This window comes from Mercenaria mercenaria, chromosome 1, assembly GCF_021730395.1.
Source record: "Mercenaria mercenaria strain notata chromosome 1, MADL_Memer_1, whole genome shotgun sequence".
Taxonomy (NCBI): Eukaryota; Metazoa; Mollusca; class Bivalvia; order Venerida; family Veneridae; genus Mercenaria; species Mercenaria mercenaria.
Window position 1 is genome coordinate 6,139,225 of NC_069361.1, and position 27,917 is coordinate 6,167,141.

Here is a 27,917-nt window from a genome sequence, read left to right on the forward strand (position 1 = left end):
TGTGAAACGAGGAGGAAGACATTAGGCCAAGAGAAATGGCGACTTCGTGAAATGTCGTGAGGGGTGACTGGAATGGACACGACCCAGTTGTGATATTTTTTTCTAATTGGATTAATTAGCATTTAGTTTGGATATATGTGAACAAACTTTCATATATAAGATTCAAAAATGGCGGCAAATATGTATCGAGTCGGAGGTAAGCACATTTTTCATTTGAGCGTGAGAAGAGGACCCCCATTGTTGGAGGAGAGCGGATGAATACACTGGTATTAAGCTCAAATTTAGTTTACTGATACTGTTTTTGTTAAATTCGGCATGTCCAAAGTGTTTTCAAATTTTACTGTTTGCAATTGAGCTAGTGCATCTCTTTCTTAAACTGTTAAATTTCAGAATTGATACCGGCGTGTTAGTGGGGTACCATGATAGGTGTGATTCGGTCATACCAGTTTGAATGTTTTCTTGGTATAAATTGTTCAGTAATTAGTTTACATACGTTGGATAAACCGTTTGTTTTCAAATAAATGTCTTGCCAAAGTGTCCTTCCCTCATTGCATGCACTTTCTCTTTATAACATTGTTTCAAATGAAGAACTACTTTTTGACAGGTTTTTTTTTTCACAAAGAGTTTTTTTCCTTACTTTCAGATTATGTCTTCTTTGAAACTGCATCAACGGCTCCCTACCAGATACGAAGGATAGAAGAATTAAATAAGGTAATTAAATCAAGATAAATGTATTAACAACATAGTGTCGAATTCTTTTTAAGTTTCGTTTTTCATAAATGGTGCAAACTTACTAAATTGGGGCTCTTGTGGGGAAATTCTTATTAAAATAGATTGATATCATATTATTGATTACTCACTTGAAATGTAAAATGCTGCAGCAAGTTCCATGTAAATAGTTTTGTTATTTCAGACACCAAATGGCAATGTGGAAGCAAAGGTTATGTGCTTTTACAGACGAAGAGATATTTCAAGTTCATTAACACTACTTGCTGATAAGCACCAAAGTAAGTAGAAAACAGAGGACACTTTACATTAGGAGTGCAATGAGAGAAGTGTGTCACAAAGATTGAAATGGCTATAAATTGAAATGTATTGATAGAAAACATTGTTATAAACAGTTTCCAAAGTTTTATACTGAGACTAGGGTGAAAATAGTCCCTTTTGCCCTGATTTCTGATTGGTTGAGAGAGTTTTCATTCACACAACTTTTACTACAGTGTTTACTACAGACTACACTTGACACACATTTGTAAAGTGTGCTAGGCTTTTCTTTATTTCTAGTTTGATTTATAATTTGTGAAATATTCGTTTCGTTTTAAAGACTTTGATCTTCTCAAATATTTTGGGAAAAGAAATTCAATGCAAAATTATTTCTATGAAAATGTTTGTTATAGTCTGCCTCTCAATGCTATAATTCACTTCATAAATTTTTTATTAAGATAAAGAAAAAAGATACATTGTAATATTATTTATAGCCAAAGCATTGTAATATTATTTAAAGCCAAAGCAGTAAGCTTAAGAGTAGAGATTTGAAGTTCATACATAGTTTTTATAACAAAATCTCTATATAACAGAGGACTGTACCAGTATTGGAGAAAGATGTTATTTTTGTGCAGATTTGTGTATAATTAGCTTAGTGTCCAAGTTATTCTACTCATCCTGATGTTGACGGACAGCTCTTGTTTTGATACCAGGTCTTTAGTGTTATTGGTCAAACATGTTAACACTTCTTTCTAGCTCAGGGCCTCTAGCTGTGACCGATTGGTTGAGGTCGCTGAATCAAATCACATGCCCCTCGCTAATGTGGGTTTGAGCCTCAATAGGGTGTTTAATTCTTAATGTGAGGAAGCCATCCAGCTGACTTTCGGAAAGTAAGTGTTTCTATCTACTGAGGTGCCTGCTCGTGATGAAATAATGTCCGGAGGGGCACCTGGGGTCTTTCTCCACCATCAAAGATAGAAATTTGCATATGACCTATAATATATAATTGTATGGGTGGGTGGGACATTAAGCCCAAAAACAAAAATGAAAAATTCGTTTTAGCTGGACTATTGGATGAATAGGCAGGTCAAAAGTTGTACATTTACAGATTGTGTGTATGAAAACTGCTTCATGTGTCCTCAAAATCACAGTTAAATAGGTTTATATACATTTAATACGTACAGTATGCGTAGGTAAAGGTTATTTGTTTCAGTCATTTTTATTAGACTTGGATTTTTTGGCTGTTTCACAAAAACAGTCAACAAAAATGACTGAAATTCACAGTTGACCTTTATTTCTGCACAGCCATTCTATGATACATATCAAATAGTGTGAAATGTGTTTAGTGTATGCAGTAGGGTAGGGTATAAGGGTGCACTTGTACTTCCTTGCTATTGAGCTAACTTTTATAGTGACGTAGTAGTGTCCGCCTTAGGTGTGAGAGGTCCCAGGTTTGATTCCCAGTTTGGCCTGAAGTATTTTTTTGTGCCCCACGTTGCGTGCCAATGTTACAAGCTGAAAATACTTCAGATTTGACCGGGAATTGAACCTGTGACCTCTCACATTTAAGGCGGACACTACCACGTCGCTGTAAAAGCAAGCTCCGTAGTAAGAAGTATAAGTGCACCCTTATACTCTACCCTACTACATTATTTTCTTTATTGTCAGACTAAAAAGACTTCAGCTGTAGCAATTTGTTTGATATGCCTAGATTCCTTGTTTTTAGCTCACCTGAGCCAAAGGCTCATGGTGAGCTTTTGTGACAGCTTGTTGTCTGTTGTCAGTCGTGCATCATCCATCGTGCGTCCATCACTAATTTCTAAACAAATCATCTTCTTGAAAGCCACTGGGCAGATTTACACCAAACTTCACAGCCATGGGTGGCTGGATCCCTTTCAAAAGCGTTCAAAGAATTGAATTCCACACAGAACTCTGGTTGCCATGGCAACTGTATGGAAAAGCTTAAAAAAAGATCTTGTCCAAAACCTCAATGCATAGACCCTTGATATATGACATGTGACATGATCTAATGGTCCTCTATGAAGAGTGTTCAGAATATGCCCCTGGGGTGAAAAGAGGCCCCGCCCCGGTGGTCCCAAGTTTTACATAGACTATAGGGAAAAAACTTTAAAAATCTTCTTGTCTGAAACCTCACACCTAAGCCTTTGATATTTGGTATGTAGCATTGCCTTGTGGTTCTCTACCAAGACTGTTCAAATTAATACCCTTGGGTGAAAAGAGGCCCCACACGGGGATATTAAGACTTATATAGGAAAAACAAATCTTGCCTGGAACTGCAAGGCCTAGGCTTTTGATATTTGGTATGTTGCATTGCCTATTGGTTTTCTACCAAAGTTGTTCAAATCATGCCCAGGGGTGAAAAGAGGCCCTGCGCTGGGAGCCCAAGTTTTACATAGACTTATATATGAAAAAACTTTAATAATCTTCTTGTCTGAAAGTTCAAGGCCTAGGCCTTTGATATTTGGTATATAGCATTGCCTAGTGGTTCTCTAACAAGATTGTTCAAATTATGCTGCAATGAAGAGAGGCCTCACCCAGGGGTGTGGGGTGGGGGTCATTGTATATGAGTTATATTGGAAAAAATACTTAAAAGATTATCTGATCATATTTCCTATCTGCTGCTTAATTGTAATTACCTGATGGCCCCAAGTAACTAGGAGTCACTTGACTATGACCTTGACCTACTTTCTTGTTTTTAAGGTACAGTCTTGAAATTTGGATGACATGTATAGTTTTGCATAACGATCATGAATATGACCTACTTAACTTACTAATATTTTAGCATCAGTTTGCTATTTGAAACATGTAGCTCCTTCTACTCAGGTGAGAGATCCAGAGTCATCATGACCCTCTTGTTTTTCTTTAGCGACAGGCCAGTTGAATAGTCAAGCATTAAAATTAAAGTAGCTTACCAAAAGTTGCATTAAACAAAATGCCTACATGTTGTTAATCTACTTACTTAGGTTAAAAATATAAGTACAGACCGCGTAGACAGCTTTTGTTTTCATGCAAATCCTGTATCATGGACATAAAAAGAATGCAGTTATTCTGTAGTGCATCTTTAAAAGATAACCTTTAGTGCACCTGCATATTAGATCTGCATAATGAAGCACAACTTCATGTTCAGTTGTAATTCGTTCTAAAGGTTCAGTACTTAGTTGTAATTCATTCTAAAGTTCAGTACTTTGTCTTCCTATTTGTCATTAAGGCCTGAACTTTAAGGTAGTGCATTATATTATTTAAATCATGATAATGGTAGTTCGTTCTAATGGAAACTAGACAGAATTGCACTTCCTTGAAATTTTATAGCTGAAACTTACAATGGAAAATATCCAGTCAAAATTGAAATCATTTATTAAACAATAAATTTAAAAAATATTGAAAAGTTACTTTTACAGCCCTTGCCTGAAAAAACTTTAATGAGGTGTTTAAAAATCTGGGTAATTTCTTTTGAAGTAAGATTTGATACATTATTTAAAGCAACACTTTGTAGTTTAGATGAAGTATTCCTGCCTTATATAAAAGCAATCCATCACAAATGATACATTTACCTGCTGCAAATACATTGAAGCATTTTATTTTATCGAAAAATAAAATTGATGCGGATTGCTGAGCTATTTTAAGGGTGTCCTAGTCAAAGATGGAAATATGCAGAGCTTACACCTGTCACTTGTATCATTGGGTATTTATAGGATATTAGATTTGTATCAGAAATATGCATGAGTTCTGCAGCGGAAATATTGCGCAACTTTAGGAGCGGAATATTATTCCGAGAAAGAACGAGTGCCAATTTCTTGAAGCAAATCTAATAATCTTTTTATTACATACGCATCTACACTTATTATATAAATGATGCAAATTTGTTATTAAGTCTGAGTGAAATTGAAAATATTGTTGTTAAAGAACGCGACAACATACATGAAACCGAGGTCACAAATGATGTCACATACCCAATATGAAATTTGGATGTCAGTATGGAAAATTATTGACATTTCATGTTCCTTTAAAACTTTACGGGTTATTTAAGTATGTAATAATTATCAATATTTGGTGTTAGACTGACAAAACTCTGACTTCATATTTTTATGCCCCCCGAAGGTGGGCCCCCTATTCAAAGAAAAGAAAATAACAAAAGAAACGGCCCTCTTTCATTTCAGCCAGCCGTCTGTGCGTCCGGTATTCTTGTCCAGGCTGTAACTCTTCCATCCATTTTGGATTTTGAAATAACTTGGCATAAATGTTCACCATAATGAGACGAAGTGTCTTGCGCAAGACCCAGACCCCTAGCTCCAAGGTCAAGGTCACACTTAGAGGTGAAAGGTTAACATGGTATGTTCCGTGTCAGGTTCATAACTCTGCCATCTATAAAGGGATTTTGAAAGAACTTGGCATTAATGTTTACCATAATGAGACGACATGTCTTGCGTAAGACCAGACCCCTAGCTCCAAGGTCAAGGTCACACTTACAAGTCAAAGGTTAACAGGGTATGTTTCGTGTCCGGTCCATAACTGCCATTCATTAAAGCATTTGAAATTACTCGGCATAAATGTTCACAATAATGAGACGACGTGTCATGAGCAAGATCCAGACCCCTAGCTCCAATGTCAAGGTCACACTTAGAGGTCAAAGGTTAACATGGTCTGTTTTGTGTCCGGTCCATAACTCTGCCATCTATGAAGAGATTTTAAAAGAACTTGGCATAAATGTTTACCATAATGAGATGACGTGTCATGCCCAAGTGTGTGTGTGTTCGGGTTTAACGTCTTTCTCAACAATTTTTCAGTCATATGAACCACGGTGTCTACTTGTAGCAGTGAGCACAATGCTCAACAACCCAGACCCCTAGCTCCAAGGTCAAGGTCACACAAGTCAAAGGTTAACAGGGTATGTTTTGTGTCCGGTCCATAACTCTGCCATTCATTAAGGCATTTTGAAATTACTTGGCATAAATGTTCACCATAATGACGTGTCATGAGCAAGACCCTGACCCCTAGCTCCAAAATCAAGGTCACACTTAGAGGTCAAAGGTTAACATGGTCTGTTTCTTGTCTGGTCTATAACTCTGCCATTGATGAAGGGATTTTGAAATTACTTGGCATAAATGTTCACCATAATGAGACGAGGTGTCATGAGCAAGACCCAGACCCCTAGCTCCAAGGTTAAGGTCACACTTAGAAGTCAAAGGTGTTTCTTGTCTGGTCCATAACTCTGCCATTTATCAAAGGATTTGAAAATAATTTGACACAAATGTTAACCATATTGAGAAGATGTGTCACACTTATGACCGAGGCCTCTGAGGTCAAGGTCACAAAATGATATGTGATTTTTTGCGAATACAACTGTGGCATTCTTAGGCCTACTTCGGGGGCATTTGTCACCAATAGTGACATCTCTTGTTTCATTTAGGTTAGAGCTTTTTTCTCTTCTTTGACTTTTGTGCTGTAATAGAGTGTGATTTACAAACAGAAACTAATATGCATGTGAGCAGGGCATCCAGTTAATGATACCCAGGTATTTTTAGCCTTTAGCCTGCTGGTGGTAAATGATTCTTCCTTTGCAACCAGTGCAGACCAAGATGAGCCTGCACATCCGTACTGGCAGATCATGGTCTTCATTGTTCGCTATTCAGTCAGAAAAATTTAAGTGATCGCCCCTTGGAACAATAAGTGGTACTGTCGAAATCAGATGATGGGCCAGTCCATTTTAGAAATTTAGCAGGGTAAAGGTTAGGTAATTTTGCAGCTGTAGACAGATTTCCCCAAAATTAGCATACTGTAAAAACACAAAATTGTTCTACTTGTACGTGGTCAGTTAATAAGTTTTTAATATTGAACATGTTTAAGCAGTGAAAATTGTTAACTTTCAAATATTTTGATGGGAAATACGATGAAACCATTAACTGTCATCCATAATGTAAACATTTACAAGAATAGCACTGTTAACAATTAATGTAAACCAAAACATACATGTTATGGTCAAATTATCTTACTGAAATCCTGGAACTAGTGCTAGCTGTCGCCTTTGTTGATAGCTTATATCCAGGGACTTTTCTTGACATATGGGAAAAAGTAATCAAAATACAATACTTTCAACTTCACATTCTAAAATAGGTGTCGGTACCTCATGAAAAGTCGGTGATTACAAAGTAAAATAATGGAATTTAAAGATAACAGTTGCTATTTACATAGTCTGAAATCATAAATATAAAAATGCTTGCAATTCTACAGAAGGTAACTAAGTCAGAAACTGAACATAGCATCCGTTAAGTTATGGTAGCCAGGAATCAGTGACAGAGAAGCTGTCAGACAGCAAGTGCACACAGCAGTTTGGTGTAAATTGACCTAATCCATTTACTGTTTATATATCTCAAGTGTTTTCATGATCACAATGTTAGACAACATTCGCCATTAATAAATAAACTCCACAGAATACATTCTATCAGCAGTAATAAAAAAAAGTAATGGTTTGAATATATAATGGGCCATTGAGTCTATGTTTTGTAGTTTTTGCAGATGGTACACTGGACGATGATACAGAAAAAGAGGAGCAAGATGGGGAGATCTCAGACAAACAAAGACACCAGCTGAAACATAGGGAGCTGTTCCTGTCCCGACAAGTAGAAACCTTGCCAGCCACACATATACGGGGAAAATGTACAGTCACTTTACTGAATGAAACAGAGTCAATGACATCCTACTTAGACAGAGAGGTAGGTCCAACCTACTGCTTCAATTTTGTGTTCTAAATATACATAGAACCTAGCAAAAAGTGATTTGAAGTTTGGTGTAGATGGTGTACAATGAACATGAGGGTAGCACTCTTTGGCTAATGTGTATTTGGGCAAATTAATACAGGGCTTAGTTATGCTGTTAGCCATCTATTGTCATGGGTGTACGCTGTCAGTCACCATTACCGCTTTATTTGTTTCCCCCCGAACACCCACATTTTGAGGGTTTTTCTCCATTTAACCGGGACGTGTGTTTTACAAGCAGCTCTTGTTACTTAATTGATTCAACTCAAACTAAAAGTTCCGACTGTTAAAAGGAAATGTTTTATGTACACAACTGTTAAATATAAGTTACATAAATAAGTCAATAAATACAAAATGTAATGTGATTGCATTATTTCAGGATATGTTCTTCTATTCCCTGGTGTATGACCCACAACAGAAAACATTACTGGCAGATAAAGGTGAAATCAGGGTGGGACCTAAATACCAATGTGATATTCAACCATTATTAAAAGATGGTAAGATTCTCAAGCTTTTTTTGAGTCAAAACCATATATTTCATTATGTAAATGAGAAATTTATGCAGTTATGGAGTTGTCTTGTGCTCTGAGAATTTCTGAAGCTAAATAAATTTTTTACAGTTTACATTTGTCTATAAACATTTAGAAAAGTTAACTGTTTCAGAGTGACTCAAAACCCAAGAAAACAACAAAATAGAATAGCCGGACCTCAAAAAGCTTTGGCATATTCAGAGTTTCAGTATGTCAAATTTGAATTAAACAGAATTGAAATACATTGAGCAAGAGGTTTAATGGGAGGTTAAGATGTCTTCAAGATACACAAACTCATTGTAGGAAAATTTGTTTTTGAAATAAAGCAACGTTAATGTTGCAGTGTTTGTTAGTTTGCTTTCACAACTCTGAAGCAATTTTTTTCAAGTGGTAACATGTGACTGCATACCATCAAGTACTGAAATGAAGTGACAGATTGTCATATTGTAAATGTCTGATTTTGTTTATTGTTATAATATATTCATTACTATAGGTGAAACAGATGGCCGTAACATGGAGGAGTTAGAGAAATTAATATGGGACCCGGAATGTAAACTTTCTGACAAAAATATAGACCAGTTCCTTGTTATAGCGAGGTTAGTTATCACCCTGCAATAAAGTATTTTATAAAATAGTTCTTTGTTTGTATTTCTGAGACCAAATATTTCATTCAAATAAATTTTAAGTTTAAAATATCATCAAAAGCAACGTTGTGGTGTTGAAGGCCAACTCCAAGAAGGATAGAATGGTTAGATAGGACTTCTTCAGTTGCTTAAGTTTCATACTCCAGGCTCATATATTTAAAAGCTGTGTCAGGAAACTAGTTTGATAATGCAACTTTTACAATGTCACATTAGTCAGTTTTGAGACTGTGCTGGAAAACATCTGGCTGTTGAATGTTTTAGACTATTTCTGAAACTGATCATCAGGACTTTGGACCAGATTAAGTTATCCATTCAGTGGAATGAAATTAAAGAATGTTATTATTATAAACCAAACTAAAGCACTGCATACATTGAAAAAATCTTGTAGAACTCTGTAATTCAACTTTAAAGTTCATTTAAGTGACTTTAATGTAGATCCTTGTGTATTCATTCACAGGTCAGTAGGAACGTTTGCACGTGCACTGGACTGCACAAGTACTGTGCGTCAGCCTAGTCTTCACATGAGCTCTGCTGCAGCAAGCAGAGATATAACACTGGTATGTTCCATTTCTTCACCAGTTTGTGGTCAAAGGGAGATAATTACAATTTAAATGAACTGCTTTCATCAAGTAGGTAGTGATGACGTAGAAATAATACTGTAATAAATTTGTTTTATTGATTTTACAATATTTATTGTATGTTGTATACATGGTCCATATATAATAAAACTTTAACAAACATTTTGTGAAGGCTACAAAAGGATTGTTGTAACGTTTCCTAGAAAGAAAAGTCAACTTGTTCATTTTATTCACTTCTTGGTAAGATTTATTAAGATGCTTTGATTTTCTGATATTTTATGATATATAATAAAAGAAAACAACCAGTTTCTTAAGAAGTCTGAAATACAAATAGCTAGTAGGTTTTGTGATTCTATTTCAGTTCAATGCAATGCACACATTACACGGTAGTGGATATGATATAGGGAAAGCTATTGGTAGCCTTGTGCCACCAGGTGGGCCGGTCTTGTGTAGAGATGAAATGGAAGAATGGTCAGCGTCTGAGGCTAACCTGTTTGAGGAAGCATTAGACAAATATGGCAAAGATTTCAATGATATTAGACAAGACTTTGTAAGATTTAATACTGTCATTAATACTTTGTCTTGATTTTATATTTCTAGAGGGTATTTATATGATTTGAAGTTCAGTTTAGCTGGAAGCCTTGATGTAACTCAGTTAATGCAAATAATCTCAAACATAAAACATCTCTCGTGTATTCATATATAAGGCAGATTTCATAATTATTGATTTTGTTGAATGCTTAATTTTTGTGTTGTTCATTTTCCATTTATAAATACTCTAGTTTTGTGGGAGCTACTTATAATTATCAAAAAAGTAGTAGGAAAGTTTGGTTTTTGTTTTCCTGGAATACTTAACATTAGATAATTCATTGAATAATTCATTCTAATGTATGTGTATTTCGATTCTGTTTGTTGTTGTGGAAAAGTTTGAAGGTTAATAATAGGCCCTTTGTCAAGCAATAAGCTGTAAGGTAATGGAAAGAGTTGGAAATTTTTTATATAAAATTAAAACTGATGAGACTGTTTTGATATGATATGATTACCGTATACTACAACCCCTATCTGTGATCTTGTTTCAGTTACCATGGAAATCCTTAAAAAGTATTATAGAGTATTACTATATGTGGAAGACTACAGATAGATATGTGCAACAGAAGAGAATTAAAGCTGCAGAAGCAGAGAGCAAACTGAAGCAAGTCTACATTCCCAACTAGTGAGTACAAATATAACAGTCCTTGTTCAAGACAGTAAATCTACCATGGGCATTTTAATTCTTTAGCACAGTTTGTCCAACAGAACCAGGTGTTAAAATAATACACTGATTAATCACTTTGCTCACCATGATAACTTCCAACTTGGCAAATATTGATGAGCAAACGTATTATGTTAAGGAAATTGAAGCCTCTAACCAAATAATGCCCGCTGTAAGGGATTGGGGCCTGAAAGTATTTTTACAAGTATGTTACTTTTCAGAAGAAAGACCCCATTGCCTTGTGTTTTAAATTTAAAGACTATAAAAGGTTCACATGTGTACTAAGAGTTGTAGATGGAAAAGGTATTTGAAAATAATAAATTATAAGGGGTATTTTTTCCCAAATTTTGGAAAGAAAGTATACATTTGGAAAAGGGGAATGGAGCCAAATACTGGTCAAACAAAACATGCTGAACAAAGCTCAGTCATAAATTGTATTAAAGTTAATTTACAATGTTAAAAGTTGGCCCAGTTGTGTAAGAGTAAAGCATGATCTTGATCAGGTCATGAGGTTGAAACTAGCCAAGCAGGATTTGACCATGATCTCCACAATCCCTTGCTTGGGTGTGAGAACTTGTCATAAGTTGAGGAAGCAGTCCTCCAGCGTATGTAACATAAGTTGAAGGAACTTTCAAATAAGTTTAAACTTAAAACTGATGTCACATTGTTACATTTTATTCAAACTTACCAGTTTGTGTTGGTCCTGTTAGAACAGTAAATATTTTTAAATCATCAGGTAGACGTATTCAGGTAGACGTATTGATGGGTTATGAAATATTTTTAATGAAAGATTAACATGTAATATTACAGCAACAAGCCTAATCCAGCCGCCATTAATGGCAAGATGAATGGTATAGATGGCCAGGTGTCAGGCAGGGCCTGTGAAAGCTGCTATGGTAAGCTGATGTTTCTTCAGTAATGTACTGTATTTAAGTAGGTAGAGCATAGGTTGATGAATTAAGAATTCACAAGTTTGATACGCTGGCATAAGTTTGATATGCTGGTGCAGGGCATGTTCTGAGTGATGATTTCACAGAAACCAGTCTGTCTGTAGACATTCTTCCTTAACGTTTGATTCATATAGGGAAGTAGAAGAGAACAAGTCAGTACTGGTGCAGAATTCATGAACACGGGCTAGGTTTAGTGACCACCATTACATACTGTGAAATCATTAATATTCGTGAGGGACTCATTTTCCTGGATTTCGTGGTCGAGTCAATCCATGAACTTTAATCCCAACGAATAAATAAAATTCCCATTCATTTTATGTTAGAAGGTTGAAATTCACGAATTCATATCCCCACGAAATTGCCGTTTTGACCCAAGCCACGAAATTTCATGCCCACAAAATTCCATGATTTTACAGTAACTGGAATAATGTTAACATACTTGTGAAGCCTTATAAAACAAACATACACACTAAATTAAAAATCAAAGTGATACGTAGTCTTTAATTGCATCATAGAAATCTGTATTTGAATCCTACTTGTCGGGCATACCAAGTTAAAATTTTCCAAGCCCGACACCAATTTCACTAGCCCGAACTTTAACACCTTAAAATACATAATTTTTGCACTATATAACATTTTGTTTCACAGACATCTCTATGCATGTTTGAAGTAATAAAAAAGACATACAGTACATTTTTGCCATGTTTTTAAAAAATTTAACTCGAAATACTCCAGTCCAGATCAGCATCGTCAGAGTCCAAAAGCATCGGACATGACACTCCTTGCCAAAACAAAATCTAAACAGTTATGCCAGATTTTTTAGGATCCGCACTCGCCAATTACTACAACTCAGACTGTTGACAATTTGTAAGATGTGATATCGAGTGCTGAATACACATTACACACACGCTGATAGCATAATTTAAGCTCCACCTACTGCAGGTACTTGTGAGATTTTCGCGAGAAGTGTGAAAGCTAATCAAATTATCCGTTACGCTAGAGGTGATTGTATTCAGCCAATTAGAGCTGTGGTTACGTCTTTGACACTGTTTGATTGTCAACACTTAAGAGTGCAAAAACCAATAATTCCATAAGCGTTTCTCAGTCTGGAAAATCACGATGCAGTACTCGTTTAATTAGCATGTTTTTTTTTAAACAAATGAGGAAAATTCGGTAGCCCAGTCGGGCTTGTACCTGTGGAAAATCGGTAGCCCGAGCTGAAATTTGGTAGCCACGGGCTGTCGGACTACCGTGAATTTCGAACACTGTTAAATTGTATCATAGAAATCTGGTATGGTAGAACATCCTATTGATTGGAGAATGACCAATGTTTATTTATCTTTCCAAACAGTTGTTATTTGACTGGTACACATGTACTCTTAAATAATTGCATGATAACTATTTTATATCTAGCTGCCCATTCAAGTCAGTGGTATGCATGGGGACCAACACATATGCAGTGTAGGTTGTGTTCATCGTGTTGGATCTACTGGAAAAAGTATGGTGGATTGAAGATGCCAACACGACTAGGTAATATATATTGGAATTAGCAGCTATAGTAGGCAAGCTGTCTGAAATTAAGTATATTCTCAACATGGGGTAGATTTATAGTTTAATGTTAGCTAAGCTGAAACAAATACTTGTTCTAATGACTTACTTTGAAGTTAAATTTACTGTCTTAGTTTCTAAGATTTTTGCTGTCCTTTCCTATTGTTGTTGTTCTTATAGTAAATATTTTTCTTGATAAAAGTACAGTTTGTTCTTAATTTTTTAAAAATGCCCTTTTTTTTTTTTTTTTTTTTTTTTTTTTTTTTTTTTAAATTTATTGGTATTTTGAATATAAATTAAGAATTGTTACAAAGTTGTACATCTATTGTAGATGGGGAGAGGCCACCTCCTGCACAGAGACAAGGTGAGACACAGTTTAGTTTTAACGTCTGGCAAAAACATATTTGATACTGGATATAACAGGTTGCCATTCTCATAAATGTCATTTTGCAAATTATCAACTTAGTAGACGATTGGTTAAATTGTGATACAAAGTTATTTTTCCCTTTTGTAAGTCCTAGCATTGTTGGGTGATCATTAAAGAAGTCATCTATCTGACATTTTGAAGAATGATGGTTCTGCCCAGGTGTCGGCCTATGCCTTAAAAATACTCAGAGGGGCACTTAGGGTCATACGCCACCATTACAATTGGAAAGTCACATACTGTATAAGTTTGATGTAAAACCGAATATAACAAACTATATGTTGGCTGTTTTTGGTTAATATTTTATTCTGTTTTTCAGAGAGAGTAGCTCACAATAATCTGTTACGACTACATCGATGTACAATCACTGGTTGTGGAAAGGTAGGCCCTTAAATTCAATGTACTTTATTGGATAAAAGATAAATTTTGAAATATTTCTACATTTTTAGCTCACCTGTCACAAAGGGACAAGGTGAGCTTTTGTGATCGCGCGTTGTCCCTCGTCCATCCGTGCGTGCGTCCGTAAACTTTTGCTTGTGACCACTCTAGAGGTCACATTTTTCATGGGATCTTTATGAATATTGGTCAGAATGTTCATCTTGATGATATCTAGGTCAAGTTTGAAACTGGGTCACGTGCCTTCAAAAACAAGGTCAGTAGGTCTAAAAATAGAAAAACCTTGTGACCTCTAGAGGCCATATATTTCACAAGATCTTCATGAAAATTGGTCAAAATGTTCACCTTGATGATATCTAGGTCAAGTTCGAAACTGGGTCACGTGCCATCAAAAACTAGGTCAGTAGGTCTAAAAATAGAAAAACCTTGTGACCTCTCTAGAGGCCATATATTTCTCAAGATCTTCATGAAAATTGGTCAGAACGTTCATCTTGATAATATCTAGGTCAAGTTCGAAACTGGGTCACGTGCCATCAAAAACTAGGTCAGTAGGTCAAATAATAGAAAAACCTTGTGACCTCTTTAAAGGCCACATTTTTCATGGGATCTGTATGAAAGTTGGTCTGAATGTTCATCTTGATGATATCAAGGTCAAGTTTGAAACTGGGTCACGTGCCGTCAAAAACTAGGTCAGTAGATCTAAAAATAGAAAAACCTTGTGACCTCTCTAGAGGCCATATATTTCATGAGATCTTCATGAAAATTGGTCAGAATGTTCACCTTGATGATATCTAGGTCAAGTTCGAAAGTGGGTCACGTGCCGTCAAAAACTAGGTCAGTAGGTCAAATAATAGAAAAACCTTGTGACCTCTTTAGAGGCCATATTTTTCATGGGATCTGTATGAAAGTTTGTCTGAATGTTCATCTTGATGATAGCTAGGTCAAGTTCGAAACAGGGTCATGTGCGGTCAAAAACTAGGTCAGTAGGTCTAAAAATAGAAAAAACCTTGTGACCTCTCTAGAGGCCATACTTGTGAATGGATCTCCATAAAAATTGGTCAGAATGTTCACCTTGATGATATCTAGGTCAGATTTGAAACTGGGTCACGTGCCTTAAAAAACTAGGTCAGTAGATCAAATAATAAAAAAACCTTGTGACCTCTCTAGAGGCCATACTTTTCATGGGATCTGTATGAAAGTTGGTCTGAATGTTCATCTTGATGTTATCTAGGTCAGGTTTGAAACAGGGTTATGTGCGGTCAAAAACTAGGTCAGTAGGTCTAAAAATAGAAAAACCTTGTGACCTCTCTAGAGGCCATACTTGTGAATGGATCTCCATAAAAATTGGTCAGAATGTTCACCTTGATGATATCTAGGTCAAGTTTGAAACTGGGTCACGTGCCTTAAAAAACTAGGCCAGTAGGTATAAAAATAGAAAAACCTTGTGACCTCTCTAGAGGCCATATTTTTCATGAGATCTTCATGAAAATTAGTGAGAATGTTCACACTGATGATATCTAGATAAAATTCAAAACAGGGTCACCTACCTTCGAAAATTAGGTCAATAGGTCAAATAATAGAAAAACCTTGTGACCTCTCTAGAGACCATATTTTTCAATGGATCTTCTTGAAAATTGGTCAGAATTTTTATCTTGATAATATCTAGGTCAAGTTCAAAACTTGGTCACATGAGCTCAAAAACTAGGTCACTATGTGAAATAATAGAAAAAACGATGTCATACTCAAAACTGGGTCATGTGGGAAGAGGTGAGCGATTCAGGACCATCATGGTCCTCTTGTTATAATTTCATAGAGTGCTATCAAGATAGTAGACTTTGTTCTACAATTTACACCTTGCCATTTAGCCACTTCCTATAGACTTGCAATACAGATACTTCTGAAGTAAAGGAAAAATGTCTCTTACCATAAATGTATTTGGACCTATGAATTTTCAGTCTGAAGTAAAAGTTTTATACTTCACAAATACAAAACACAAAAAGTATTATTCAGTGGGACTGCTTGTTGTTGTGAAGCCAAATATGACTCCAGAATTGATGGTTTTGGAGGCATTTTCGTGTTCTATGCAACAAAAATTCTTTTTGTCTTGTTCTTCTCAAGTTAGTCTGTTTTAGGAGATATAACACTAAAAATAGGGAGAGGTATGTAATAAAATGGTCATTAAAACAGTACCTTGATTTGTAATGATGAAGTCGGCTCTCATTGATGTTACAAGAAAGTATCTCACTGTGCAAACACCTTGTGGGTTTCAGACTTGCCAGAATCCAGTAGAGCTGAATACAGTATAGCAAATCAAGTAGATGTTTTAATAACCATGTTATATTTTTTAGCCCACCATCATCAGATGGTGGGCTATTCAAATCACTCTGCGTCCGTGGTCCGTCGTCCTTCCGTCCTTCCGTCCGTTAACAATTTCTCGTTATCGCATCTCCTCAGAAACTACCTAGGGGATTTTGACCAAACTTTGTCAGAATGATGTATTGGTACCCTAGTTGTGTCCCCCTGAAAATCAGACTGGTTCAACAATTTTTTAGTAAGTTATGGCCCTTTGTTTATTTCTATAATTTACATAGATTTATATAGGGAAAAGCTTTGAAAATCTTCTTGTCTAAAACCACAGAGCCTAGGGCTGTGATATTTGGTATGAAGCATCATCTAGTGGTCCTCTACCAAGATGATTCAAAATATTTCCTTGGGGTCTAATATGGCCCCGCCCCGGGGGTCACATGGTTTATATAGACTTTTATAGGGAAAAACTTTGAAAAACCTCTTGTTCAAAACCACAGGGCCTAGGGCTTTGATATTTTGTATATGACATCATCTAGTGGTCTTCTACTAAGATTGTTAAAATTATCCCCCTAGGGTCAGATATGGCTCCGCCCCGGTGGTCACATGGTTTACATAGACTTACATAGGGAAAAACGTTGAAAATCTTCTTGTCCAAACCACAAAGCCTAGGGCTTTGGCATTTGTAATGTAGCATCATCTAGTGGTTCTCTACCAAGTTTGTTCAAATTATCCCCCTAGGGTCAAATATGGCCCCGCCCTGGGGGGTCACATGGTTCATATAGACTTATATAGGGAAAAGATTTTAAAAACTTCTTGTCAATAACCTACAACATTCAAATTTGGACCACATGTATGGTTTTGAGTGGCAAGATGAACCTTGACATGAGTTGACCTTGATTTTGACCTAGTGACCTACTTTCACATTTCTGTAGCTACAGCCTTCAAATTTGGACCACTTGCATAGTTTTGTGCACTGAAAAAATCTTTGACCTTGACTTTGACCTTGACTTTGACCTAGTGACCTACTTTCACATTTTTGAAGGTACAGGCTTCAAATTTGGACCACATGCATAGTTTTGTGTTCTGAATTGGAATTTGACCTTGATTTTGACCTAGTGACCTACTTTCACATTTCTCAAGCTACAGCCTTCAAATTTGGACCACATGCATAGTTTTGTGTACTGAAACAAACTTTGACCTTTACATTGACCTAGTGACCTACTTTCACATTTTTGAAGTTACAGGCTTCAAATTTGGAACACATGCATAGTTCTGTGTTCCGAAACAAAATTTGACCTTGATTTTGACCTAGTGACCTACTTTCACATTTCTCGAGCTACAGCCTTCAAATTTGGACCACATGCATAGTTTTGTGTACCGAAATGAACTTTGACCTTAAGATTGACCTAGTGACCTACTTTCACATTTCTGTAGCTACAGGCTTCAAATTTAGACCACATGCATAGGATTGTGTACCGAAACAAACTTTGACCTTGACATTGACCTAGTGACCTACTTCCACATTTTTGAAGGTACATGCTTTAAATTTGGACCACATGCATAAATTTGTGTTCTGAAGTGTAATTTGACCTTGATTTTGACCTAGTGACCTACTTTCACATTTCGTCCTTGAAATTGATCTAGTGACCTACTTTCACATTTCTCAAGCTACAGCTTTCGAATTTGGACCACATGCAAAGTGTTGTGTACGGAAATGAAATTTGACCTTGAGCTAGTCAGTAAGTCTTGAAATTTGGAACACTCAAAAATGGCACATTGGTGGGCGCCAAGATCACTCTGTGATCTCTTGTTTCGTCTCATGATATTTGCAAGTCTGGTTTGTGTTTAATATTTTGCAACTTGCTCTTCTTTCCCTAGGAATTCCGATTAAAAGCCCATTTGGCACGGCATTTAGCGACTGCCCATGGACTTGCAATACGAGCGGGCAGTCCACGTCCAGTGATGAAAACAAGAGCAGCATTCTGTTTAGTGACAACGCCACTTACAAGAATCTCGAGATATTTATGTAATGATCTTCTACGACCACGACATGCGGCACGATCTCCATTTATACCAATAAACATAACCACAATAAAGACAGAATGTAAGTAACCAGTGATCTTGGTCCCGATTTCAACCATACCATACTGAAATGAAATGAAGAATATTTGAAATAGTTCGTAACTTTGTTAAAGTTTGAAAGCGGATGTGTTTGAATTGCAGGATTGCTAGTACTCACTATCTGATGTGTCTCTATATAACAGTGTATGACTTGAAAGGTTGTGTTCTAGTTTGGGATTTTTTTTATCTGTGCAATTTTGGTATGCACTGATAGCAGTATAGAGTAGTAGAAGTGATGATAAATCAGTTTAAATGTAAGGGAAAAGGTCACTTTATACAGGATGTACATTAACACACAGTCAGATTTGATTAAAATCTTTTCATGGAACACTTCATATTTTGCCTGCACAAATTACTTAGTATTTGTCAAGCATTTATTATCCTCCGACGAAAGTCGGAGGGATATAGTTTTGGCGTTGTCTGTCGGTCTTTCCGTCTGTCCGTCCGTCCGGAGCCATATCTAGGAAATGGTTGGGAATATTTATTTAAAACTTCATATACATGTTCACCACTATGAGTTCTTGCGGCCCGTCAAGTTTCAGTCAGATTGCCCAAGTAACACCAGAGTTATGGCCCTTAGAAGTTTCTAGTGTTAACTATATAGGGTACTATAAATATGGCAATTTCTGCATCATAACTTTTGATATATTTGACCTAGAACTATGAAACTTAAACAGAATTTAGATCACCATAATGTGGTTGTGTACACACAATTTCGTTCGGATTTATTTGTAAATTAAGAGTTATTGCCCTTTAATTGTATAAAAATCCACATATTTGTACATAACAAACTTACCATTTGGTAGAATTTCATTAAATTTCTTACATGTGAAGTTGTGTACCCACACCAGGTCACCTCGATACCTTGATCACACCCCTCCCAATCCCGACACCCCCCCCCCCCCCCCCCAAAAAAAAAATCATTACTTATTTTAGATTTTTTTCAAACAAACTTCATATACATGTTCACCACTATGAGGTTATGGGCCCAACAAGTTTCAGACAGATTGCCCAAGTAACTCCAGAGTTATTGCCCTTTAATTGTCTAAAAAATCCACATATTTGTACATAACAAACTTACCATTTGGCAGAATTTCATTAAATTTCTTTCATTCTTTTCTGTGAACATTTATTATAAACATGAGAAGTTGCGCACCCACACCTGGTCACCCACTTGCCTTGGTCACACCCCCTCCCCCTCCCAACACCCCAGCCTCCCCCCCACCCCCACCCCACCACCACCAAAAAAAAACCCCAAAAAAAACAAATTTTCATTTCTTATTTTACATTTTTTTTAAACCTTCCATGATTATTTATCAACATGCAAGTTGTACCATTCCCCCACCCCACTCCTCCACCCAGTCATGCCCACCACTGATCATGCATCCTCTGCCCACCCCCAACTTCACCCTTCTACCCTTTTTTTTTTCATTTTTAATTTTCCATCAATATTTATAATCAACATGTGAAATTTTGTTTCCTCGCCTGTTCCCCCGCACCCCTACCCCCTAAAAGAATAAATATATAGTATAATACATATATGTATATATATAGATATATATATTTCCATTCCTTTTTTTTTTTTTTAAATGTTCAAACCTTCAACATGTTAAGTTGTGACTGCACAAACCTTGCCCTCAGCCATGTTCAAGGTATCTTACTGTGTTCTCTTAAGGACATTCTGTTCTTTTATGTACAAATGTACATGTTAAACAGCAACACCTGGTGCCAAACCTCTCAAAGACAATATTTCGTTCCAGTTAAACTTCAAGCTCACATTTCAATTAACTGCATTTAATTTTAAAAGCTAAGCTTATTACAGTAAGCATATCCCATTCAAAATAAATTCTTTAGTCAGGATCAAAGTATCATACATTTATTATGTACTCTTTAATTAAACATTTGTTTTCTGTTAAATTGATTTTTATTTTAGGTATACATGTAGTTTTTTACTGGGGAGTATTTGGTAAAAATATAGCAAAATTTACTCAACAGAATTTATAGCTTGGCCATAGGATTAACACTTAAGTCAAGATTCTTGATTTTAGATACTATGCTTCTCTTGTTGCAGGTCAGTCTAGACTGACAGAGAGGGGAGGTAACTACAAGCTGCCCAAACACATGTCAACAAGGAGTCGTATACAGCCAATAGTTAAACGACTTGGAATTGATGTTAACCAGGATAAACCGGCCATATTGGAGAGACCAGATGGACCGGCAAAACAACCAGAAAAATTATTCTTTCCACCACTTTCACCTTCAAAACGTATGTCAAGTATTTATTGAAATTTCAGCGGTTTTGTTAGTCTGCCAGGTTTTACAGTAGAATTCAGCTTGAAAAGTTAGTTTGCCATCCAGATGTCAAGATTGTAGATACAAACAAACTTACTAGAATAAGTAATTACCTTTGTGATAGAAATAAAGAAAAAAGTCGAATAAGAATCACTGTTAAAATATTTTCAGTCTTGCACAGCTTCATGTAGAAAAATTGGAATGACCAATGAATACATTTACTCTTTAAAGTTTCAAAGAAAAAAGGTTGTCAAAATGTTTTTAAACATTTTGTGTTGAACATTTTATTTTACAGGTCTTTGGGAACTGTGTGAAGTATCTTAAAAATGATTCTATCTAAGTCAGTTCAAAAGAATACAGTTCCTTGTTCAGACAATGATTTTTAGCCCACCATCATCAGATGGTGGGCTATTCAAATCACTCTGCGTCCGTGGTCCGGCGTCCTTCTGTCCGTCCGTCCTTCCGTTAACAATTTCTCGTTATCGCATCTCCTCAGAAACTACAAGGGGGATTTTGACCAAACTTTGTCAGAATGATGTATTGGTACCCTAGTTGTGTCCCCCTGAAAATCAGACTGGTTCAACAAATTTTTATTAAGTTATGGCCCTTTGTTTATTTCTATAATTTACATAGATTTATATAGGGAAAAACTTTGAAAATCTTCTTGCCCAAAACCACAGAGCCTAGGGCTTTGATATTTGGTATGAAGCATCATCTAGTGGTCCTCTACCAAGATGATTGAAATTATTTCCCTGGGGTCTAATATGGCCCCGCCCCGGGGGTCACATGGTTTATATAGACTTATATAGGGAAAAACTTTGAAAAACCTCTTGCCCAAAACCACAGGGCCTAGGGCTTTGATATTTTGTATGTGACATCATCTAGTGGTCTTCTACTAAGATTGTTCAAATTATACCCCTAGGGTCAAATATGGCCCTGCCCCGGGGGTCACATGGTTTACATAGACTTATATAGGGAAAAACTTTGAAAATCTTCTTGTCCAAACCACAAAGCCTAGGGCTTTGATATTGTAATGTAGCATCGCCTGGTGGTTCTCTACCAAGTTTGTTAAAATTATCCCCCTAGGGTCAAATATGGCCCCGCCCTGGGGTCACATGGTTCATATAGACTTATATAGGGAAAAGCTTTTAAAAACTTCTTGTCAATAACCTACAACATTCAAATTTGGACCACATGTATGGTTTTGAGTGGCAAGATGAACCTTGACATGAGTTGACCTTGATCTTGACCTAGTGACCTACTTTCACATTTCTCAAGCTACAACCTTCAAATTTGGACCACATGCATAGTTCTGTGCACTGAAATAAACTTTGACCTTGACATTGACCTAGTGACCTACTTTCACATTTTTGAAGGTACAGGCTTCAAATTTGGGCCACATGCATAATTTCGTGTTCCGAAATGAAATTTGACCTTGATTTTGACCTAGTGACCTACTTTCACATTTCTCAAGCTACAGCCTTCAAATTTGGACCACTTGCGTAGTTTTGTGTACCGAAATGAACTTTGACCTTAAGATTGACCTAGTGACCTACTTTCACATTTCTGTAGCTACAGGCTTCAAATTTAGACCACATGAATAGGATTGTGTATCGAAACAAACTTTGACCTTGACATTGACCTAGTGACCTACTTTCACATTTTGAAGGTACAGGCTTCAATTTTGGACTACATGCATAGATTTGTTTCTGAAGTGAAATTTGACCTTGATTTTGACTTGGTGACCTACTTTCACATTTCTCAAGCTACAGCCTTCAAATTTGGACCACTTGCATAGTTTTGTGTACCGAATTAAACTTTTACCTTAAGATTGATCTAGTGACCTACTTTCACATTTCTCAAACTACAGCTTTCGAATTTGGACCACATGCACAGTTTTGTGTATGGAAATGAAATTTGACCTTGAGCTAGTCAGTAAGTCTTGAAAGTTGGAACACTCAAAAATGGCACACTGGTGGGCGCCAAGATCACTCTGTGATCTCTTGTTTTTTATTGTTATTCATTTAAATATTGGCTCTGAGAACCTCTCTCTTTACATAGTACATTTGTATTTATATGACTTTGTGAAGTTTGTCTAAATTAAATTATTGAAATGTTACAGAGAAACCATTGGATGTTGTGAACAAGTCCCCTAATCAAGGACCGTCTATCATGAGGAAAAGAGGTTATGAAAACACAAATGGAATGGATGTTGGTAAGTTATAAACAGTCTGTGAGATTTTGATATGGTTATCTTGATAATAAAACTTCCCAAAAAGGTGGCAGTTATTGGCAAGAATCATTCATTGACATTATTACTTTTGCAGTGACTGTTAAAAGAAAGAGTAGCAGTTCCAAGATTGAAGTGTTTGGTCCTACCAACTGTGTTAAGTTCATTGATTTTGTATTTGGTGTATTGTTAAGAATATTTATACTGAGAATACTTTTCAGGTCCTCCTTCAAAGAGGCCCAGTATGGGGGTTATTCGACAACAGGCCAGTCTGGCTATGAGACCTCAAATAGTAAGTTTACTTTTTATGCCCCTGGTGCGAAAGACATTGAAGGCATATAGTGTTAGAACTGTCCATCCATTACACTTCAGTTATGTACTCAACTACTCTTCCAGTTTTCTTGCAGTTCAAATGAAAGTTTGTATACATCGTCAACATGAAGTGGATATGCACATATTTTCGCATCTTTCATGTCCGACTTTGTTTCTTAAGTGGTGCCCCCTTTTTGGACTTTATGATTTTATAGCTACATTTGTGCCTTAAGTACTCATTTCCTACAGTTTCTAAAGGAGCTTGTCATCCATGCCTATATTTTTGAGAATTTCATGATGTTTTTAAACGCCAAAAGGGACGTATTATGTTGTATCCCTGGTGTCCATCTGTCCGTCCGTTAGCAATTTCGCGTCCGCTCTGTAACTCTTGAACCTGTTGAAGGATGTCAAAGAAACTTGACACAAATGATCATCACATCGTGACGACATGCAGAGCGCATGTTCTCGATAGCTCGCGTCAAGGTCAAGGTCAAAGTGTGAGTGTGTTTCGTGTCTGCTGTGTAACTCTTGACCCCCTTGAAGGATTTCAGAGAAACTTGACACAAATGCTCACCACATTGAGACAACATGCAGAGCGCTTGTTCTGGATGGCTTGCTTCAAGGTCAAGGTCACATTTAGGGGTCAATAGTCATATGAGTGAGTTTCGTATCTGCTGTGTAACTTCTGAACTGCTTGAAGGATTGTGAAGAAACTTGGCACAAATGTTCACCACATTGACACCACGTGCATAGCAGATGTTCTGGATGTCCCACTTCAAGATCAAGTTTACACTTAGGGGTCAAAGGTCATCGTGCTGTATGTCATGAACCCCTTGAAGTATTTCAAAGAAACTTGACACAAATGTTCACTGCACCAACAATGTGCAGAGCTTATGTTCTGGATGGCTAGCTACAAGGTCATGATCATACTTAGGGGTCAAAGGTCATACTTTTGGGCGTATATTGCTCTGCATAGCAGTGCTCGTGTTCCCAGTTGGTGCCATTTTGACATTGTATTTTATTCTGTCAAGCATTTTGAGGGGGCATGTATCATAGTGTTGACATCATTCTTGTAGTGGGTATCAGCTGCTTGTGAAGGTCACACACATTTGTGAATAATAACCATATATTTTCAGCTTCATAGGTATCTAGTTAGTAATTCCAAAATTGAGAATTTTTCAGTACTAGTTAGAAATCCACTGTTCCAGACATGTTAACTGAAAATAAAATTGCTATGCAGTAAAATTGTCAATGTTTGTTACTGTAAAATCATCTAGTTTTGTGGGCATGAATTTTGCAGTTTTGACCATAACAGCTATTTTTCGTAGGGACATGGATTACAAACCAAATACTAAAATCAAGAGGTAGTTTATTTCATCACTAGGATTTGGGATTTTATTTCTTTCTTTGACGCAACTGCAAAATCCCCAAAAATATAAGTTATTCACAAAGAATGATGATTTCACAGTGAATTTTTAATATGGTATGAACACTCCTTGCATGATTTAGACAGTGCACTGATGTTGTGTATTGCAGCGTGGAACTTTGATGAACCACAATATGAATGGGCGAGGGAAGATGTTACCAAAAGGTTTCCGCATGCACATGATCAGTTGGATAGATGCCCCTGATGATGTTTATTTCATGGCTACATCAGCAACAAAGTATGTTGTCACATGTATTCAGTCTTGTTTTGCTTTGTTTTTAGGTTATCCAGAGTTATTCGTAAAAGTTTTTAACATACCAGTATCAGTTGCAGGTGAAAGTCAGTCAGAAATTCTATGTGAATACCTCATTTTATCAAATTGAACTTTGTCTTCAGTTTGCAGTAGAAAACTAAACATTTTTCAAAAACCTGCATGCAGTGTTACTTCATTTTATGCTAATGTAGAATGTAGATTTTTTCGTTAAAATAACTAGGGGGAATTTGCTAAAGTGCGCTAGTTGTCTACAGTGGCATTTGCACCATAAGCAGGGATTGTAGTGTTTTGTTACACACCTGTTTTGAAAAACATTGCGATGGCGAATGCATCTGTATGTCTGTCCTAATTCGTTTCGGAGCATAACTTTATAACCATGAAAGGTATTGACTTTATTTAAACATGGTATAACGGTAGATGGTGATGAGGTCACAAATTGAGCTCGGGTCAAAACTGCCCACCATTTCTTGTCCGGGGCATAGCTTATTAACCATTGAAGGTATTAGCTTTAAACATGGGATGTAGGTAGGTGATGACAAGATGATGTGCAAACAGCATGAATCGGGTGGAAGGTCAAAAGTCAAGGTCAAATCTGCCCATCAGAGAAAACTTAAAAACTATTAAAGGTATTGCCTAGAAACTTAGAATATAGGCAGTCAGGTGGTGATGCACCTTTCTCTCTTTTCACCCCCCCCCCCCCCCCCCCCCCCCACCACCACCACAACACACACACACACACACCTTCCACTAGAAAAAAAATTAAAATTTGCTTTTTCTTAAAATTTTGCATCCATCCTCCTCTGATATAATATTTCGGGTGTATATTGCCCAGCTTTATGTATCTCTTGTCCTCCCATGTTAAAAGCAGGACTAGGTTTAGTGGTTAAGATGTCCGTGCTTAACATAGGGTATTGAGTATGAGCCACACTGGGGTCACCACATCTATTATGAAGTAAGTACTAGTTTTTCCAGGAAGCAGATTTAAAGGTTCAAATGAGCTTGAAGCTTCCATCACAATCTAGCTAAAACAAAAAAATATAAAACAGGTACTAGTTCCATCATGTTTGTTGAAAGGCAAGGCTTGTACTGCCATACCAGAATAGACACAAGGGTGTTAATCACTTTTTTTTTTTTTTTGCACAGCTTCCCAGTATTTTAGTTCTATATCTGTATTGACATGGTGCTTGTTACATTGGTGTTTGTTTTTTTTTCATTTTGGGTTTTCTTTTAATATATTTTCATTTATAAATAAAGAAATGTTTTTATTTGCAGAAAATTGCGTAAACAGCTACATAGTCACGAGTTTAAGAGGGCGGCTAGAAACCCATGGAGGACTCTCAGTGTTAAACCTCAGCTTGGTGAAGACATTGTTGTCCTTGAATGAAATAGAACAAGATGATACGTTTGAGAAAAACAAGGGATTCAGAAGTATTTTGTGGAACAGAATTCAATGAAAACCATTCATTTGCTGAACACAACACAAAAATGCACAGCTGTTTCATTTATATGTTTACAGGGGAGTGAAACTAGTGAGGGAAGATACTTGACTGACAGTTAAGGCTGGGCTTGCCAGAAAGTCATTTATAAAGCATTGTTGACCAATGGATATAATAGAAAAAATCAAAATATTTATAAGACCTTCCTGTTTTATATTTGATACATAACATTCATGTATTTATTATTGATTATTTAATGGAATTTCAATTCTTGCATACTGGACTGGACTTTTTGGTGTTTCCACCAGCACTTCTCCCTCACGTCCCAAACTTCTCCCATTATTATTGGGAGAGAGAGGTCACTTCATACAGACTTTGAACCTATGCTGTGCTCCTTTGAAACGGCAGGACATCATCCCCTTTAAATGAGCTTAGTTTAGATACATTAATAAATCAGCAATGTAAGGAGAGTCATTCATTTTGTACTATTTATTCTACTATATGTAGCATGCAGTATGCAAGAGAACAAAATCTTGTAACTGGATGTGGGTGTGGATGGGAAGTGTTATGTTCTTTGGGTAACTTTTATTGTCATTACGCTGGTACAGCTTCATTACCACATATAGGGTTGCTCACAATACTGCCATAACTCCTCAATTGATTAATAGGAGTAACGGCAGTATTGCGCTCAACCCTCGAGTCATAAACAGTTACTCTCTCATCCTCATCTACAACTAGTGAAAGATTCTTCTATTCAGAAATGTGAATATGGTATTAACTACATCAAAATTGAGGCACATCTATGATTAATATAAAGTGGAGTGCAAATTGTGTTGAGCTGCATGGACTTTATCTAATGAAATGAAAACAGGTCTTGATAGACAGTAAACGGAACTTCATCTTCGGTGGTTGTGGTAATGTAAAACATACTACATGCTGTCAGGATTAATGTAAATATTAAATTTGTACATACAGCTGTTGAGAGACTGAAGAATAAGTGTTTAAAATATTGATGTGAATGACTGAACTTTGTATGAACTTCATATCTACTGGTGCAGAAATGTTTAAGGTGTATTCAGTATGAGCTCCTTTCTGTACCAGAAGTTTTGTATGTCATTTTTCTTGTCAAAAATGTTTATAAATGATTCTCACTATGTTTATGTGTTCATTTTTATTTTAGTTGATTAAGGTGATACACCCATAAATACAATCAGGGATGTTGGTTAGATAAGGTTTTTAGCTCGACTAGCCAAAGAATATGGCGAGCTATACTACTCGCCCAAGCGTCGGCGTTGGTTAAAGTTTTTAGGAAATGGTAGTATCTTGTATACCATCAAAGATATTTACTTCAAACTTGAAACACTTGTTTTTTATAAGAGTCTCTACCTGTAGGCAAGAGTACATAACTCTGTCAAGTACTTTGGCTGAGTTATTGCCCTG

At 36.5% G+C, this 27,917-nt stretch overlaps 1 protein-coding gene across 2 annotated transcripts; it reads left to right on the forward strand.

The window, feature by feature from the left end:
• LOC123524643 (metastasis-associated protein MTA3-like) lies at positions 1-27,633 on the forward strand. Of its 2 annotated transcripts, none has more exons than XM_053538673.1 (19): positions 1-196; positions 644-711; positions 914-1,007; positions 7,510-7,715; positions 8,137-8,254; positions 8,781-8,883; positions 9,389-9,488; positions 9,871-10,059; positions 10,589-10,722; positions 11,572-11,657; positions 13,125-13,241; positions 13,591-13,623; positions 14,003-14,064; positions 18,265-18,490; positions 20,579-20,773; positions 22,922-23,014; positions 23,251-23,321; positions 24,878-25,005; positions 26,314-27,633. In XM_053538673.1, exons 1-19 carry the CDS (start codon positions 169-171, stop codon positions 26,423-26,425), a joined length of 2,163 nt encoding a protein of 720 aa, XP_053394648.1. In that variant the 5' UTR covers positions 1-168; the 3' UTR covers positions 26,426-27,633. The 2 variants fall into 2 exon arrangements, with proteins under 2 accessions (XP_053394648.1, XP_053394654.1); XM_053538679.1 differs by having other exon boundaries at positions 7,519-7,715.
• Positions 27,634-27,917: the final 284 nt, after the last annotated feature.

Coding starts and splice junctions, on each gene's coding strand:
- LOC123524643 (XM_053538673.1), top strand. CDS start 169: ATGGCGGCAAATATGTATCGAGTCGGAG. Junction 13,624..14,002: donor ACCTCCTGCACAGAGACAAG/GTGAGACACAGT, acceptor TCTGTTTTTCAG/AGAGAGTAGCTCACAATAAT. Junction 23,322..24,877: donor TGGCTATGAGACCTCAAATA/GTAAGTTTACTT, acceptor TGTGTATTGCAG/CGTGGAACTTTGATGAACCA.